At 37.3% G+C, this 17179-nt stretch overlaps 1 protein-coding gene and 1 non-coding gene across 2 annotated transcripts in view; both read right to left on the reverse strand.

The window, feature by feature from the left end:
* Positions 1-17179, reverse strand: part of RPGRIP1 (RPGR interacting protein 1) — a 67377-nt gene that overhangs the window by 44565 nt on the left and 5633 nt on the right. The window contains exons 4-5 of the mRNA XM_045526660.1: positions 5955-6055; positions 486-618 (exon numbers count right to left, since the gene is read on the reverse strand). Coding sequence (XP_045382616.1) covers positions 486-618; positions 5955-6039 — 218 coding nt within the window. The 5' untranslated portion in view covers positions 6040-6055. The remainder of the gene's footprint in view (positions 1-485; positions 619-5954; positions 6056-17179) is intronic.
* Positions 7089-7204, reverse strand: LOC123631055. The gene has a single exon (XR_006732935.1). It is a non-coding gene; the product is annotated as a U5 spliceosomal RNA (small nuclear RNA).

Genomic DNA, 17179 nt, shown 5'->3' on the forward strand with positions numbered 1-17179 from the left:
GCCTCATCTTCCTCTTAATAATACTTCATACTATTAAATGAGTTAATAGTATTTGTAATATTAAGGCGATTAATATATATAGAGCACTAACAACATGCCTGCACATAATAGTAAAGGATCAATATGATGTTTGGTTTTGTTTTGTAAACAAAGACCCCTTCTTTTACTTGCCCCTGCAGCCTTTGTTCCTCTGAGATTTTGACTATTTCCCTGTCTCCACCCTCTCTTTTGTGACCAGCGTAGGAGCCCATCCAGTCTCCTGTTCTGTGGGCTGATATTGTATCACCCAGGTTCTTGATGCTTTGTGGGCTATGGTCACAGTCTATTGATGTGTTTGGCAAGAAAATAGACTAAAGCAACTATATTTGACACTTGAATTGTTTTCTGGTATAGACATTCTCAGCAAAATTGATTCCTTTTTGTTTAATGTGGTGTAGGCCTGGTGTAGATACAGCTTTTATAAATTTAAGGAGAACTCTATGTACCTTTTGATCTCATCCTGTTGCTTCCAAGAAAGCTCCTTCACTAACAGGTGCTCTTCATGAAGTCGAAAGAAACTGTCCTCCAATTCCTCCCGGGTCATCCTGCTCAAGGGTGGTGGAGTTTTTATATTCTTACCTAAAGTCCCAGGAAAGAGTAAACAGGGAATATTTTTACAAGCAATTTTTTTAACCCTTCGGGTCTCTCATCACATCTTGTCCAGAGAGAATCTATCTTGAGTCAAATATTTAAGAGAAAATTCAGGAAATATCTGAAATGACTATTAATGGACCTCTGGAGGCTCTTTTTGTATCATTCCAGCATGAGGTATGACTCAACCGCCTGTCTGGAAAGTACATTCTTTTGATAAAAATATCAAATGAAGCCTTTATTCTACTGAATTTTTCTTTTTAGTCTATTCTTCTATTTTTCCTCCTTATTAGGTAATTTGGACCTAGACAAAGATTGTTCCCATGATTATCTTAAAATATCCAGTAAGGCACCAGGTGTGGTGGCTCACACCTGTAATCCTAGCACTTTGGGAGGTCAAGGCAGGAGGACTGCTTGAGCCCAGCCTCAAGGAGGGTTGCACTGAGCTATGATTACACCACTACACTCTAGCCCGGGCAACAGAGCAAGACTCTGTCTCAAAAAAAAAAAAAAATCCAGTAAGGATAAAAACCTTTCTTGATTATCAAGAACCATCTCATTTGTTTTTGTGGTCTGGAGAAACTATCCCCAAAGCTGTCTCCTTGGTCTAAGCAGAGGAAACTAGAGTACACTTTTCAGTATGTGAGTGTTCACTGGCCCAGGGCCAACTCTGATCTCATAGTGAATGGGAACCATCTTAAAATCCCAGAACTCAAAACACAGATCCTTTTTTCTTTAGGAAGAAAGAGAATTCAAAGCTTTGGTCTCAGATCCAGCTCAGCCACCACTATCACCTCTCTGGTCTGTCTTTTGAAAATGATGACAAGTAAGTTTTCTGTTTTATGGTGTTGGTTTTTTTTTTTTTTTTTTTTGAGACTGAGTCTCACCCTGTTGCCTGGGTTAGAGTGCTGTGCCATCAGCCTACCTCACAGCAACCTCAAATTTCTGGGCTCAAGCGATCCTCCTGCCTCAGCCTCCCAAGTAGCTGGGACTACAAGCACGAGCCACCAGGCATGGCTAATTTTTTCTGTTTTTAGTTGTCCAGCTAATTTCTTTCTATTTTTAGTAGAGACGGGGGTCTCACTCTTGCTGAGGCTGGTCTCGAACTCCTGACCTCAAGCAATCCTCCTGCCTTGGCCTCCCAGAGTGCTAGGATTATAGATGTGAGCCACCACACCTGGCCCAAGTAAGTGTTTTTAAAACAGCTTTACTGAGGCATAATTGACATGTAATTCACTGCACATATTTATTACTTAGCATTCTACTAACTGAAGCTAGAGATTTCCTTTCAATTTATTTATTAATTTATCTATTTATTTATATCTGTATGATTTCAGAGACTCCTATTTTATTCAATGGGTTATAATCCATCAATATAATTATTCACTTTAATGCTCAAATTGTCCCATATTTGGCCAGTGTGAGCCCTTCAAATTGCCTCTGGTGTTCTTTTAAAATATCCCCATGATTTTTTGAGAACTTCCATACTTTCTGGCACAATAAGATATTAAGCCTTGAACATTTTCTTATCTTGTATTTTTCCTGCCCTAGTCCCTAGTCCCTTTTAGTGGAGAATGGTATTTGAAAACCAAGATCTGGGTATTATGTGCTCTTACAGCTACTGGGTTGTCATTCTTTCTATGCCCTCTCAGCTGACAATCAGGGAGTATTGGTATGTCCACAAACACACACACACACACACACACACACACACACACACACCTTTTCTATATGTTAGAAACCACAAATTTATCCTGATACCTCCATTTAAAACCCAAATCATATAGTTTATTCTACCCTTCTTCCTTTTCATATTTGCATCTTCCTTCTCAAACACTGACAAATCAGCTCCCATTATCCTCAATATATTTACTTGTTTGCTCAATCCCTTTGACTGCAATTAGTCTCCCAATTCTGTGGGCTATATCCTTATCCTTGGCATTGTTGAATCATACTGGCCTGTGCCAGCTAAGAGCTGCCCCACCTCCACCAACCAGGTGGTCCACTGAACCACATCTGCCTGCTATAGTGAAGTACTTCCTCAACCTTCATGGTGCACCTGCCCCAGAGGTTTTTTTTTTTTTCACATTACATTTTATTCTGTTCTTTTTCTTTCTGTCTCTTTAAAATTTTCTAATGTCAATATTGTTTAGTAATAAAGCTAAATCTAATAAAATGTTACCACAAGGATTGATTATTTCCCTTTGGTATTGGTGAAATCAGAGAAAATATTATGATTAATTTTTGAATATATGTATAAAATAGTCCCTTACTGTGGTTTTATCTGTTGATGACATGAAAAGATTTTCCCCCAAAACAAAGTTTCTGGGGTAAATTCAAGATGCTTACAATGGAAAACAAAATACAACTTCCAAACCAAAAAGCTTATCAAATGATTCAGGTAGGCACACCAGGAAAGTAAAACATGGTCACTACGAAGAAAATTTATAACGTGACATAAGTCTTCATGAAAATCTTTATTTATAACAAGTACTTTATTTCATTTACTTATTTCATAAATCACAGAAGGGAAATTGGACACAGTTTGTAATGAAACCTAGAAAAGTTTCTTTCTCCAAGAAGCAAACTTGTAAATCTCTCCCTTTGGAATCTTCTTCCATACCTCCTTTACTGTGCTGAAGAAATATTGAGTTCTTTTAGATTTTTGGTTACGTGAGTGGCTACTAAACTGACTAGATTCTCCAGGTAGGTAATTCCTGCACAGGGGTTTCCTGTCACTGGTTGTATGACTCTTCCAACTTGGAAAATCATCTCAGTCAGTTCATGTTTCATGGACTTTGTTTATGGAACACTTAAAGCTTTGAGAAGCACGAAATCCCTAACTGTGTACAAAATACATAAAGAATTCTTATAATCAGCAGTATAAAGACAAATAACTCGATTAAAAAATTGGCAAAGGTCTTGAATAGACATATCTACAAAGATACACAAATAGCCAATCAACAGAAGAAAAGATGTTCAACATGATTATTCACCAGGGAAATGCAAATCAAAACCACAACATGAAAGAATGAATTTTCTAAAAACACAAGGAGATAACACTTAAGTTACCATAACAAGTGTTGGTGAGGATATGAAGAAACTGGAATCCTCATACATTGCTGGTGTAAAAGGGAGCAGGCTCTGGAAAATAGTTTGGCAGTTCCTCAAAATGTTAAACATAGAGTTATCAAATAACGCAACAATTCTACTTCTAGATATGTGCCTAGGAGAAATAAAAAAAAACTTATGTCCACACAAAAACTTGTACGTGAATATTTATAGCAGCATTATTCATAATAACCAAAAACTGAAAACAACCCAAATGCCCATCAACAGATGGATATGTAAGCAAAATTCACTATGCCCATACAATAGAATATTATTTAACAATAAAAGTAGTGATACATGGTACAACATGAATGAACTTCGAAAATATTATGCTAAGTGAAAGAAACCAGATATGAACAACCATCTATTGGATAATTCCATTTATATGAAATGTCCAGAGTCACCAGTCCATAGAGACTGAAAGCAGATTGTTGGAAGTGGGGGGCTGGAGAATGGGGAATTTTTGCTACAGGTCTCTTTAATGATATGTACATTATATCTTAATAAAACTGTTTATATTTCACACATATAAATGAGCCAATAAAACATAGACAGTTTGAAGAATACTAATAATGTGAACACAAGTATACACATCACCCAATTTAAGAAACAGAACAGGCCGGGCGCGGTGGCTCACGCCTGTGATCCTAACACTCTGGGAGGCGGAGGCGGGAGGATTGCTAGAGCTCAGGAGTTCGACACCAGCCTGAGAAAGAGCGAGACCCCGTCTCTACTAAAAATAGAAAGAAATTATATGGACAGCTAAAAAAAATATATATATATATATATATATGTATATATATATAGAAATTAGCCGGGCATGGTGGTGCATGCCGGTAGTCCCAACTACTCGGGAGGCTGAGGCAGAAGGATTGCTTGAGCCCAGGAGTTTGAGGTTGCTGTGAGCTAGGCTAATGCCACGGCACTCTAGGCAGGCAAGAGAGTGAGACTCTGTCTCAAAAGAAAGAAAGAAAGAAAGAAAGAAATTAGCCAAACAACTAAAAATAGAAAAAATTAGCCGGGCCTGGTGGCACGTGCCTGTAGTCCCAGCTACCCGGGAGGCTAAGGCAGGATGATCGCTTGAGCCCAGGAGTTTGAGGTTGCTGTGAGCTAGGCTGATGCCACAGCACTCTAGCCCAGGCAAGAGAGTGAGACTCTGTTTAAAAAAAAAAAAGAAAAAAAAGAAACAGAACATTAATATACACTAAGAACCCTCTGTAAATTCCTCACTCATCCTATGCCTGCCTTCCACCAGAGGTGACCACTATCTTGAATACTGTAGTAATAGCTCTCTTATATTTCTTTATAATTTTGTAAAGAAATTTAAATTTTCTTTGAGATTTATTACCTAAATATATATTCCTAAACATTATATAGTTCTGTCTTTCCTATTTTTCATCTTGATACATTCTAAACTATACTGTATTTACTCCACTGTGATGGCTTCTTGTGCTCGGCATTGTTTTTGAAATTCATCCAAGTTGTTAAGGGCAGCTGAGTCATTCGTGTTCACTTTTTATTAGCATTTCATTATATGATTATATATCAATATATATTCATTCTATGATCAATGGACATTTGTTTCTATTTTTTATTCTTGTAAGTAATGCTGCTATGAACACTCTGGTGTAAGTCTCCTGGTACACATGTGCAAGAATTTCTGCATATTTCATACCCAGAAGTAGAGTTACATGTTCAACTTTACTCGATAATGCCAAGCTTTTTCCCAAAGTGGCTGCACTGTTTACACACCTATGGGCAGTGCATAAAGTGTCCTATGCTTGAAAAAAATGTATAGAAATGAAATCAAGTGAAAATCAGAATCAACAGTAGCTATGACTGGGATTTTGGGGTGGGAGAATAGAATAAAGTTACAAAAATATCTTAAGATATGTGTGGAAGAAGCTCTTGTGAGGCTGAGCCCTTTTATTTTAAATTACATACCTCTGCTTAGTGGGAGTGAAGGGCTAATCACATGGATAGATGAGTGAAGCCCACTAGATTGTTCTTGGCTTTTGTTGTGGTGGTGGTATTTAGCTTTTACCTCCTAAACTCACACAGTAGAAATTTTATTACAAGAAGTTAAGAATAAAATGTCGAGAAGATTGAAGAGCTGAAAGAAAAGCAGTCAATGTGAAGGCTAGCGAAACGCAATGACAGATTGAAAGGTCTTTTAATTCTAAAAGGCATCCACCCTCAAGTGCTGGATTTACCTTTTGACACTGGTAGCATCAGAGGTATGGCATCTGTGTCTCTAACTGGCAGGTCCCCTGATGTACGATCCACCAGATGTGACATGATCTCAATTCCCAAGCTGTAAGAGAGCCCAGAGGACACTGAAATAAAGGAAAAGTCCAGCTAATTACATGCAACTTTAGCATGTCTTCTGCAGGCTGTACTTAAGTTGTAGCAGAAATTTCTCAGCACTTTCATGATGATATATCATAGTCACTTATGTGTTGGTGTGGACCACTCTATACTTAAGATTAAGAACAAAAATTCAGTAGTAATAACATTATGTATTCAAAATGAAAATCAGTTTTTCTGATTATAGAATGAATGCATATCATTTTGGATCAATTTTTAAGTGTTTGCTCAGCTTGGAAGCCAAGGACCATCCCCTTTCTCTGGGAAATGGGCTTCTAACCATCCCCTCCCCTCAATTTACAAGGATTGACTTCCTAGGAAACGGTTTACACTCTATGATCCAGTCCCCACAGCCATGGCTGATTGGACCAGGGTAGACAAGTGACCCAAGCTGGGCCAATTAGATTCTCTCTCCTAGGTGGTTGGAAATGGGACAAAGAAGAGTTAAATTAGTCTTTGTGGATGGCTATGACTATTAGGTAAACTTGGCAGCTCTGACTATATTCAGCTCTGTGTACTGAATAGTCAGGAAATCCTATCTATAGAGTTGTCTCACACCTTGACCAACTCTCTTTTTTCCTGGATGATGGCATCCAGTCTCCTGGCTTTAACTGCTATGTACATATATGCTGTTGCCTCCAAAATTTATGTCTCCATCCTTGATCTTCAGATTTGTACAACTTCCTGTCTTTTAAAGATTTCCACTTGCATGACCACTGGATATCTCAAATTCACCTTTCCCAAATGGGAATTTTGATTTCTCTCCCCAACCAGATTTTTTCCCAGTCTTTCTCTATCACCATAAATGACATTACCATCCTACAAGTCCTAAAGCCTTAATTCCTCCCTTTGCCTCATCTGTTAGCATGTCCTCCTAAAGGTTGTTCCTAAAAAATATATATCACTTTATCTCCACCAATATAATTTAAGGCACCTGTGCTTCTTTCCTTAGCTATCATAAAAATTTTAAAAAATATGTTAGCCTTGCTGAAACAAGGCCTTAAAAACTTGATTTAAGACTTGGAGCTGTTCCTCTCCATGGAAATCCTTAGCCAAAGGGAAAAGATTTATATGATTTGAGGAGAAACCAGAGTATACATAACATTTTTTAGTGCTCTCCCCATTTTCCCCTCTCATGCTCCATCAATTTTCCCTGAAACATCCAGAGTGACTTTTACAGAACAAACCAGCTCATTTGCTGGCTAAAAGTCTCCGAATGGCTTTTCATTATGTTTAAAATAAAACCTAAACTTCTTTCCAGGGCCCATACAGCCCTACTCTGTCTGGCTCCCTTCCTACTTCTCCAGTCTCACTTTGTACCTCCCGTCCTCTAGCTCACACTACTCCTCACCATGGACCTGGACCTCCTTTCTGCTCCCCCAGTCATCAAGCTCTTTCTCACTATTTCCCTTGCTCTACTTGGCTGACTCCTTCTCATCCTTCAGTCTCTCCAGCTTCTTTTCACCTGCCAAGAGGCCTTTCTCTGACTTTGATAACTAAACCAAGCACTTCCCCAGTTATACTGTTATGTCATCCTGTTTATTTCCCTTGTAACATTTACCATACTCAAAAACTACCTGCATTTATTTACACTAATTTATTGCCTGTACCCCCTCACTAAAATATAAGAACTTTGAAGGCACAAAAATTGGTTTATCTTGTTTACCTCTATATACCCAGCACCTGAACAGTTCCTGGAACGTAGTAGGCACCCAATGAATCAATAATGAATAAATGAAAAGATGAATGAATGAACAAATCAAGGGAGAGAATGACATAGAGAGGCTGAGATGAGTTAAAAAGTCCTAAAAGCATTCTGTTCCTGATTCCAGTCTTTTCCAAGGCCTGGTTCTGTTTCTACCCCTTGGTTGTGTCTTGTATAGCAAATTTTCCCTTTTTGCTGAAGCTAGCTTGACTTTGTCAACTGAAGAAGCATGTTCACAAACTTTTCTGGACAAACAGAGAAATCTAAAGAAGAAAGTTTAAAAAAAATGATGAAGAAATTCTATCACTGGGAAAGAAACATTAACATTGTGTTGATTGACTTTCCAGACAATTTAACTTGAATTGGGCCATTCATAGTCCATTCTGTAATATTTCCTTTTTAAAAATCACAGTAAATGGACAGCACCTTCTTTTTTTTAATTTTTTTCCTAACCACTAGACCACCAAGCACGCATCTTTCTAATGACATAATCTAAATGGATCTATACAGATTTCATAGCATGCTTCTTATAAAGAAGCCAAACAGTCACCCAGAAGTTGATGTACTTTTACATATTGGACAATAGTCCTAGGATTAGAACAGAATGAAAGCAAGCAAGGAAACCATTTTGTTTTAAAGTAAATCTCCATTTAAGGTAGCATTTTCAGGCTTACCAAGATACCCATTTCCTTCCTTCCTTCCTTTCTTCTTTCCTTCCTTCATTGCCCTCTCTCTCTCTTTCTTTCTTTTATTTTTTTGACACAGAGCCTTGCTCTGTCACCAGGGTAGAGTGCCATGCTGTCAGCCTAGCTCACAGCAACCTCCAACTCTTGGGGTGCAATCCTCCTGCCTCAGCCTCCTGAGTAGCTGGGACTACAGACACGCACCACAATGCCTGGATAATTTTTCTATTTTTAGTAAAGATGGGGTCTCACTCCTGCTCAGGCTGGTCTCAAACTCCTAGGATTATAGGTGTGAGCCACCAGGCCTGGCCCCCATTTTCTTAATCTAGTTGTAGAGAAGTAATGTGACAGAAAAAGAGAGGTGACTGCATCATAAGCTTAGTCTTCTAGATCTGAAGCTGTTTGCAAAAACAGAGTTGTAGTGGCAGAAGAGTGGGTCTGTAATATCTGGGTCCAGAGAAGATTGTTCTGGTTTATTTATGACCATTCCAAAATATACCATCAAAGTTGTATAGCACGAAGGAGCAAATGAAAAGCACCATTAGAACAACAGTCAAAGAAGCTCTAAGAATGAAATGGAGTGTGTCAGAATGCCAGAAGAAAACCACCAGGACTGCCAGTGAGGGTATGGTGAAGAAACATCCAACATCCAATCAGGTAGCCAGATTTAACTTCACAGGAAAAAAAAAAGAGTGAATGTAGATATAAGTAAAAAGAGTTTATCAATTGTTTTGAACTCAATGAGATGTAAAACTAAAAGAATTCCCTTGCAGTGATATTCAGAATTGCAGTGCACTGGGACATAGGTAGGTTAGTGAGGGTAGAGAATAAAACTTTAGTAGTGATAGATGCATAAATCCAGCTTGATGACACCTAGCAATTAAAATTTTACAGCCAGTTTCCCGTATTTGAATTTTATATTCACCTCTGCTTAAATTTGGAGAGAATGAACTATAAATAGTTGCTATGATCAAGAGCCTAGGAATAAGAAAAATATGGATTCACATACTTCCTTAGCTGTGTGACCATAGACAAGTTACTTAACCACTCTGCTTTTTTCCCTTACCTGGAAAACAAGGATGAAATAGTCACCTCATATGGTTATGATGAGGATAAACTGAAATAACACCTATAAAAAACTTATCATAATGCTTGGTACTTAGTACATGTTCTGTATTAGCTAAATGCTAGCTATTTTTGTTGTTTCCATTGAACTAGTCTTTGGCCAATTGATAATTCTATATTGCATTTAACAGTATATATTAATGGTTTATATTCTGATATATACATAATTTTCTTGTATGCTGGTTAATATTAGTTAGTTCTTTATAATGTTTATACATCATGGGCCTCTTCATTAGTCTATAAGCTCTTTTGAGGGTATCTTTGTACATCCAGTGTCTAACATAGTGTGGGTACATGGAAATACATAATAATTTTTCAGAGGATGTGTACACTACATTGTGGCACAAATTGTTTTCCTTTTTTAGAACTAAATTTATGGTGTGGAGGTGGGGCTGTGAAAAAAATAAAAATAAATAAATAGACTTTATGATTTTACAAAGGTTTGTATTAACTTTTTCCCCAAAAACACAGTGAAGTGAGAGCCATAATAGTGTTACTGCTTTGAGTATGAGAGAGCAGGAAGAAGACAAATTCCAAAATCAGGTGAAAACTCTGCTCAAAGAAATGTCAGTAGCGTTTCAGTAGAGCATAGGAAATGATGTGGCAGAAATATTCCCATGTTTTAAAAATTCATGGATTACCTGGACCTGTGTGACAAAATATAGAAGTGGGGTTTTAATTATTTCAAAATTAATATGGATTGGGAATTCAAATCTTCCCACTGCATAATGAACTAACTCGAACTGGCCCAGTAAATAGCCAAGTCCCTCAAAGTGGGAATGCAGTTAGGCTCCTCTGAGTTGAAGGTTTGGGGGAAGAAAGGGACAAATTGCAAATACAGCCTTGAAGAAAATCATTTTGCAGTGAGTGAGGGCACTTAGGAGGAGCTGATCTTACTTAAGAGGATAGACGCAAATGAGATCAAAGAATTGAGAAAGAAACATGGAGCAGTGGCGGGGTGCGGTGGCTCATGCTTGTAATCCTAGCACTCTGGGAGGCTGAGGTGGGAGGATTGTTTGAGCTCAGGAGTTTGAGACCAGCCTGACTGAGCAAGAGCGAGACCCCATCTCTATTAAAAATAGAAAGAAATTAGCTGGACAACTAAAAATATATAGAAAAAAAAATTAGCCGGGCATGGTGGCTCATGCCTGTAGTCCCAGCTACTTGGGAGGCTGAGGCAGGAGGATTGCTTGAACCCAAGAGTTTGAGGTTGCTGTGAGCTAGGCTGATACCACTGCACTCTAGTCTGGGCAATAGAGTGAGACTCTATCTCAAAAAAAAAAAAAAAAAGAAAGAAAGAAACATGGAGCAGAGACAAAAAAAAGAAGCTGTGGAGAAAAATATAGCCTCTGTAACTGCAGTGTTGGTTGTATGAATGCTCAGAAAAGATTATCAAACTCTTGGAATTTGGATTGAATTTAATTTGACAAATGTTACCATATGATCATTATGTGCAGTTACTTCAAGGAGAAGAAAAATAGAGCTCTTGCTCTTAGGAAGTGAATAATTAAGATGGGAAATGAAAAAAGTATACTCTTAATCATAAATTAAAATATAAAAACTCAGGGAAGAATAAAGTGAGTGGGAATGTAAAAGAAAGATGACAATCACATTTACTTGAAGGATTAGGTAAAGCTTTATAGATGGGGGGTTTTGGAGACTGGAGGTAATTTTGGCAGGTGTAGATACAGACTATTTCATACAGAGAGGATACTCTGAATAGACTCAGGGATAGACAAAGAGCAGTATGACGGTGGATAGTAGCAGGTAGGCATGAAGAGTGTGAGAAAGAGTCGTGAAAATTTAAGTGAAAGGAAACATATTTTGGAAGACCTTGCATATGAAATAGAGGAGTTTTATATCCTCTGACTAACATCTCCCCAACTCTGATACAAAATGTCAGTTATATAGGAGGAATAAGTTTAAGAGATCTATTGTATAACATGGTGACTACAATAAATAACAATGTATTGGATTCTTGAAAATTGATAAGAGTAGATTTTAAGTGTTCTCACTATAAAAAAAAAAGATGAGCATATGGGGTAATACATATGTTAATTAGCACAAGTTAGCTATTACACAATGTATACATATTTCAAAACAACTTATTGTATATAATATATACAATTTTTGTCAATTAAACTTTAATTTAAAAAGAGGAGTTTTATGCATCTTGCAGATAATGGTCAGCAATTATACATCGTTTAACATAAGAGCAACAGAGTTAGAGCTGTGGAACAGTTTTAGAAAGATTCATCTGCTATTAGTGGTTTAGAACCTGGAGGAGAGGACAGTGTTGGGGGATACTGCCATAGTTCAGGCAAGAGGCCTTGAACTAGGAGAATGGAGGAGGGGGACAGACGAGTGGGATGGATCATGAAGACACTGAAGAAGAAGAATCAAAAGACTTGACAATTGGTTGGATGTGGGATAGTTAAGAGGGTGACAGGATGAAAGATGACACAGTGATGTTGTGCTGGATGCCTGTGAGACTGAGGGTATAATACAAATGAATAAACTTATTTAAAAACACCCCAGGGAAAGAAATGGGAAACTATATACAGGTACTAGATATAAACTTACAGTTCTTGCTTTCTCCAGAGGGCTCTCTCTAAATTCTTTTTTCTGAATGTTCTGGTGTCCGCTAGTACTCTAAGTTCCAATCCTCTTGTACTTCTGGCTTGCTAAAAGAGAAGCTAATCCACTTCTGTTTAGCTTTTAAGATGTTAACTCTTTGTAGATCAGAGTGTGAAGGCTGTGCTTTTTCTCTATGCATGCTGTACTTGGAGAAAGAGCAGCTAAACCATTCCTTAATATATTTACTTTTCAACTATAAAACTAAAGCTGAAAACATATTTGTGTGAGATTAAAAGAAATTTGCTGGTGTTGGGAGGATGATCTTTAAATCTCTCCCTGAAGGGCAACAAACATGGGAGACATTCTGGAGCCCTGAGATCTCTCTGAAGAGAACAAACCCTGCACAATTGGTGGGATCAATGTGCCCGCTCAATCCACGTGTGCCAGAACTCTCTCAAGTAAAAGAATGTATATTTCCCATTTCACTGTGGCCATAGTTTCTAAACCAAACTTTGGGATGGAATTATGGACCAACAGGACTTGATATTTGAAATTCAGATGTTCTTAAAAATTTTGCATGGCTAGTCACTCTAGTCATATCATACATTAAGTGGAACATGGTCTCATTAGATGAAATATGGTCTCAATTGTTATATGAAATCCTTTTATGCACTACGTCTGAGCATTGGGAAAGCTCTCATTCTCGTTATTGGCATGAAGTGCAGGGATTTCCAGGAGGGTAAGCACACGGTTAACGGGTGCCATGTGACTTCCTACAAATCCCATGATATAATAAAATAAAATAAAATAAATAAAGGTGGGGATACAATTGGGACGTAGAGAAAGTATCCAGGACACATAAATTTCCCAGTGAAGACAGGAAAATCCAATATTATATTTTCCCAGGTCTAAGTGATAGAGTTATAAAAGTTGGGCTTTTATGCACCTAAGATTGCTTCTTGCCCCAGCTATTTTATAATGCATCTTGGATCTTCTCTTCTTTTTTCAGACACTCTAGAAGACATAGGACTGGGAAAAATTTTGTAGCAAGCCAAGTTTATGTTTGCCAATCATGTTCTCTCTTTTCTGAACTCTGATTCTCCTGACATCTTGGAGTGAATTTAGATCATTTGATGTTTTTTCACCAGCCTTAATACAGTTCTAAATATGGAATATAAGGCCTTGTGCCATGTTAAAGAAATTTCAGTCATTAAGAAGGAGTTGGAGATATTATTTTATAACATTTTTCTGATTACAAAAGTAATACATGTTCCTGGTGGACATGAACAGAAAAGTCAAAAGAAAAAAATGAAAGGTACTTATAATCCTACCATCCAGATATAACTACCATTATCATTTTGCTGTGTGTATGCATATAAGCATATATAATATTTAAAATAAAAATGGGATTATTGATTTTATTTTTTACATTTTATTTAATAATTGTTATAATTGCGGTAAAATACACATAACATAAAACTTACCATCTTAACCATTTTTAAGTGTAAAGTTTAGTAGTGCTAAGTATATTCACATTGTTGTGTAACCAATCTCCAGAACTTTCTCATCTTGCAAAACTGAAACTCTGTACTCGTTAAATAACAACTCATTTCCCTCACCCCTAGCCTCTGACAGCCACCATTCTACTTTCTGTTCCTAAGTAGGAACATTCCTACTTTCTGTTCCTGACTATTCCAGATCATTTATTTTTTAAAAGTCTTCATTTTTCAATAACCAATATATAATAAACAATTGATATTTTAAAAATATTATTAAATATTCTACTACATAACTTTAAATGGCTGCTTAATACTCTATTCTATAAACATACCATAATTTATTTAGCCAATGCCCTACTGATAAACATTTAGATTGTTTTTTCTTTTTTACCATTATAACTGCATTGCATTAAAAATCTTGATAGATAAATCCTTGATTACATTCATAATTATTTTTCTAAGATGAATTACTAGAAATATAATTGCTGAGGCAAAGAGAATGCCCATTTTTAAGGTCTTTGGCACTTATTTTCAAATTGTCTAAGTAACCTTCAGAAAGGGTCTACCAGTTTACACTCCTATCAGCAGTATCCATTTCTTCTCATCATAACATTAGGAGAATCTTTTTTTTCAAACATCTATTTCATAGATGAAAATACAAACTCATGTCCTTTTAGTTTGCATTTCTTTGATTGCTATTTGCCCTGTACTTAAAAAAATATTTATTATTATTGTATATTTCTTTTAGGAGTCCTTGATGTGTTAAGGATATTAAATTTTTGCATGTTTTCTATTTTGGTTGTTACATATGTCTGTTTTAAGTGTACATATCTTGAAATAGATTTAAGAAAGTATTTAACAACATGGAAAGAAGGAGTGGGAAGATAGTTGTATATATTAGAACTATTCATCCAAAACAGTAGCCACTAGCCACCTATGCTGATTGGGCATTTAAAATGTAGCTAGTGTGACTAAGGAATTGAATTTTTTATGTTATATCTTTTTTGTTTTAGTTTGTTTCCAGATTAAAAAAACCTTATTGAAGTATATTTTACAAATACCCATTTTAGGTGTATATTACAATGATTTTTTAGTAATTTACTAACTGCAACCACCACCATAAATTAGTTTTATGATATTTTCATCTCTCAATTTTATGTACGTTAAATTTAAATTTGAAAACTGATATTCAATTTAGTTATTGGAAACTTTCCTCACACAGGCTTGATAAAGCTTTCTTTTGTTTTTCAGGACTCAGAAGAGATGGGATTTTAATGACGTCTCTTCCCTTGCATAAACTTGCCAGTTCAAATGTGTGCCACCATCTGATTTACCTTTCTTTGTGAAATTATTGCCCTAAATTCAGCATTTCTTCACATTCTCAAAACTTATCCTTCTTTGACCCCTACTATGCTATTTTTACCATTCTCTGGAAGCAAATGGTAGTCAGGGTTTCTTTGGAGAATGAGGAAGTGAGCAGGGGTGTACGCTCTTAAGTTTCAGGTTTCTGAATATAAACTGAGATGACAGGATGGCAGTGTTTTGGGTGGAGTTGTGGAATAGGTAGTAACCAAAGATAAGAATCATTTTATTGGAAATGTTCCTCAGACATTAAGAGCAGTCTCCAACTTGTGTTTTAAAAAGCCCCTGGCTAGGCCGGGCACGGTGGCTCACGCCTGGCTCACGCCTGTAATCCTAGCATCCTAGGAGGCCGAGGCTGGCGGATGGTTTGAGCTCGGGAGTTCGGACCAGCCTGAGCAACAGCGAGACCTCATCTCTACTAAAAAAAAAAAAAAGAAAGAAAGAAAGTAGCTGAACAACTAAAAACATATAGAAAAAATTAGCCGGGCATGGGGGCGCATGCCTGCAGTTCCAGCTACTCGGGAGGCTGAGGCAGGAGGATCGCTTGAGCCCAGGAGTTTGAGGTTGCTGTGAGCTAGGCAGACGTCACGGCACTCACTCTAGCCCGGGCAACAGAGTGAGACCCTGTCTCAAAAAAAAAAAAAAAAAAAAAAAAAAAAAGCCCCTGGCTAAATTTTATAATGGCCAATCACATGAAAGGTAATTACTATGTGAAAGATAATTTTACATCAGAAAATATGTAGGCCAGGCAGTTCACATAGTATTTTTATAACACATAGAAGGTCAGTTTCTATGATAGTAAAATAGCCTCTAATAATGAAACGTAAGACTTGTAAACTGAAACAGCTGTTTGTTAGCTGTACAAAGATTAGCTAAATGAAAAATTACCAGAGGATAAAATCTTGAGCTTTAGAGCCAGAAGGAGAACAGATGGCAAATGTGTTAAAGACGGCTTAACCTACAAGAAGCCAGATTTAGGTCATTGCTGAAATGCAAATTAGAAGAGGAGCAATGAAGACAAAGGAAAAGTTGGAGAAAGATATTTAGTAGAAAGGGAAAAAAGATATTGAGGAAACGAGAAAGAAATAGGAAGGTTTTTTTTTCCCCCCAAAGAGAGGAGGTCTAGCTGTGTTGCCCAGGCTGGAGCACAGTGGCTATTTACAGGTGCACACATAGCACACTATGGTCTGGAACTTCTTGTCTCAAGGAATCCTCTTGTTTAGCCTTTCGAGTAGCTGGGACTATAGGCATATGCCACCATGCCCAGCTCTTTTTTATTTTATTTTTAGAGATGAGGACTCACTATGTTGCCCAAGCTGGAGGAAGTTCTTAAAAAAGTCATTTACTTTCACAATATCTCCTTGAAGTGACTTTGGAGTCTACAGTATATAGGTCTCATAGCACCCTGTTCTTATCTTTAGTAGTAGCACCTGCAATTTGTTATAAACAATTAATTATTCACTCAATACTTAACACTGTTCCGAGAGGCAGGGGTCATGTCTATTTTGTTTACTTCTGTGTTCTCGTGGCCTGGCATATACTTGACACAAGCTTATTGCACAGCAGGTGCTTAATAAATATTTGTTAAATAAATGAACAGGTAGAATTTTCCCACCTTGACATACCTTAAATTATTAATAACTGTGTAATGATTATAGGTACACACTCTATTATAAGCATACCTCCTCCTGTCAGAATCTTGGCTCGACCAAAAAACTAGTGTGACCTTAGACAAATTACTTGAACTTTCTTTCTTTTTTCTTTTGGAGACAGAGTCTTGCTCTGTTGCCTGGCTAGAGTGAGGTGGTATCATCATAGCTCACTGTAACCTCAAACTCCTGGGCTCCGGTGATCCTCCTGCCTCAGCCTTCGAAGTAGCGAAATAGCTGCGATTACAGGGGCACACCACCATGCCCAGCTAATTTTTCTATTTTTTGTAGAGACGGGGATCTTGCTCTTGCTCAGGCCGCCCTCGAACTCCTGAGTTCAAGAAGTTCTTCTGCCTTGGCCTCCCAGAGTGTTAGGATTACAGGCATGAGCCACTGCACCTGGCCATTACTTAAACTTTCTATGCTTTTAGTCTCCTCATCTTTAAAATGAGGATAATAAAATTACCAAAC

Source organism: Lemur catta, chromosome 1 (assembly GCF_020740605.2).
Source record: "Lemur catta isolate mLemCat1 chromosome 1, mLemCat1.pri, whole genome shotgun sequence".
Taxonomy (NCBI): Eukaryota; Metazoa; Chordata; class Mammalia; order Primates; family Lemuridae; genus Lemur; species Lemur catta.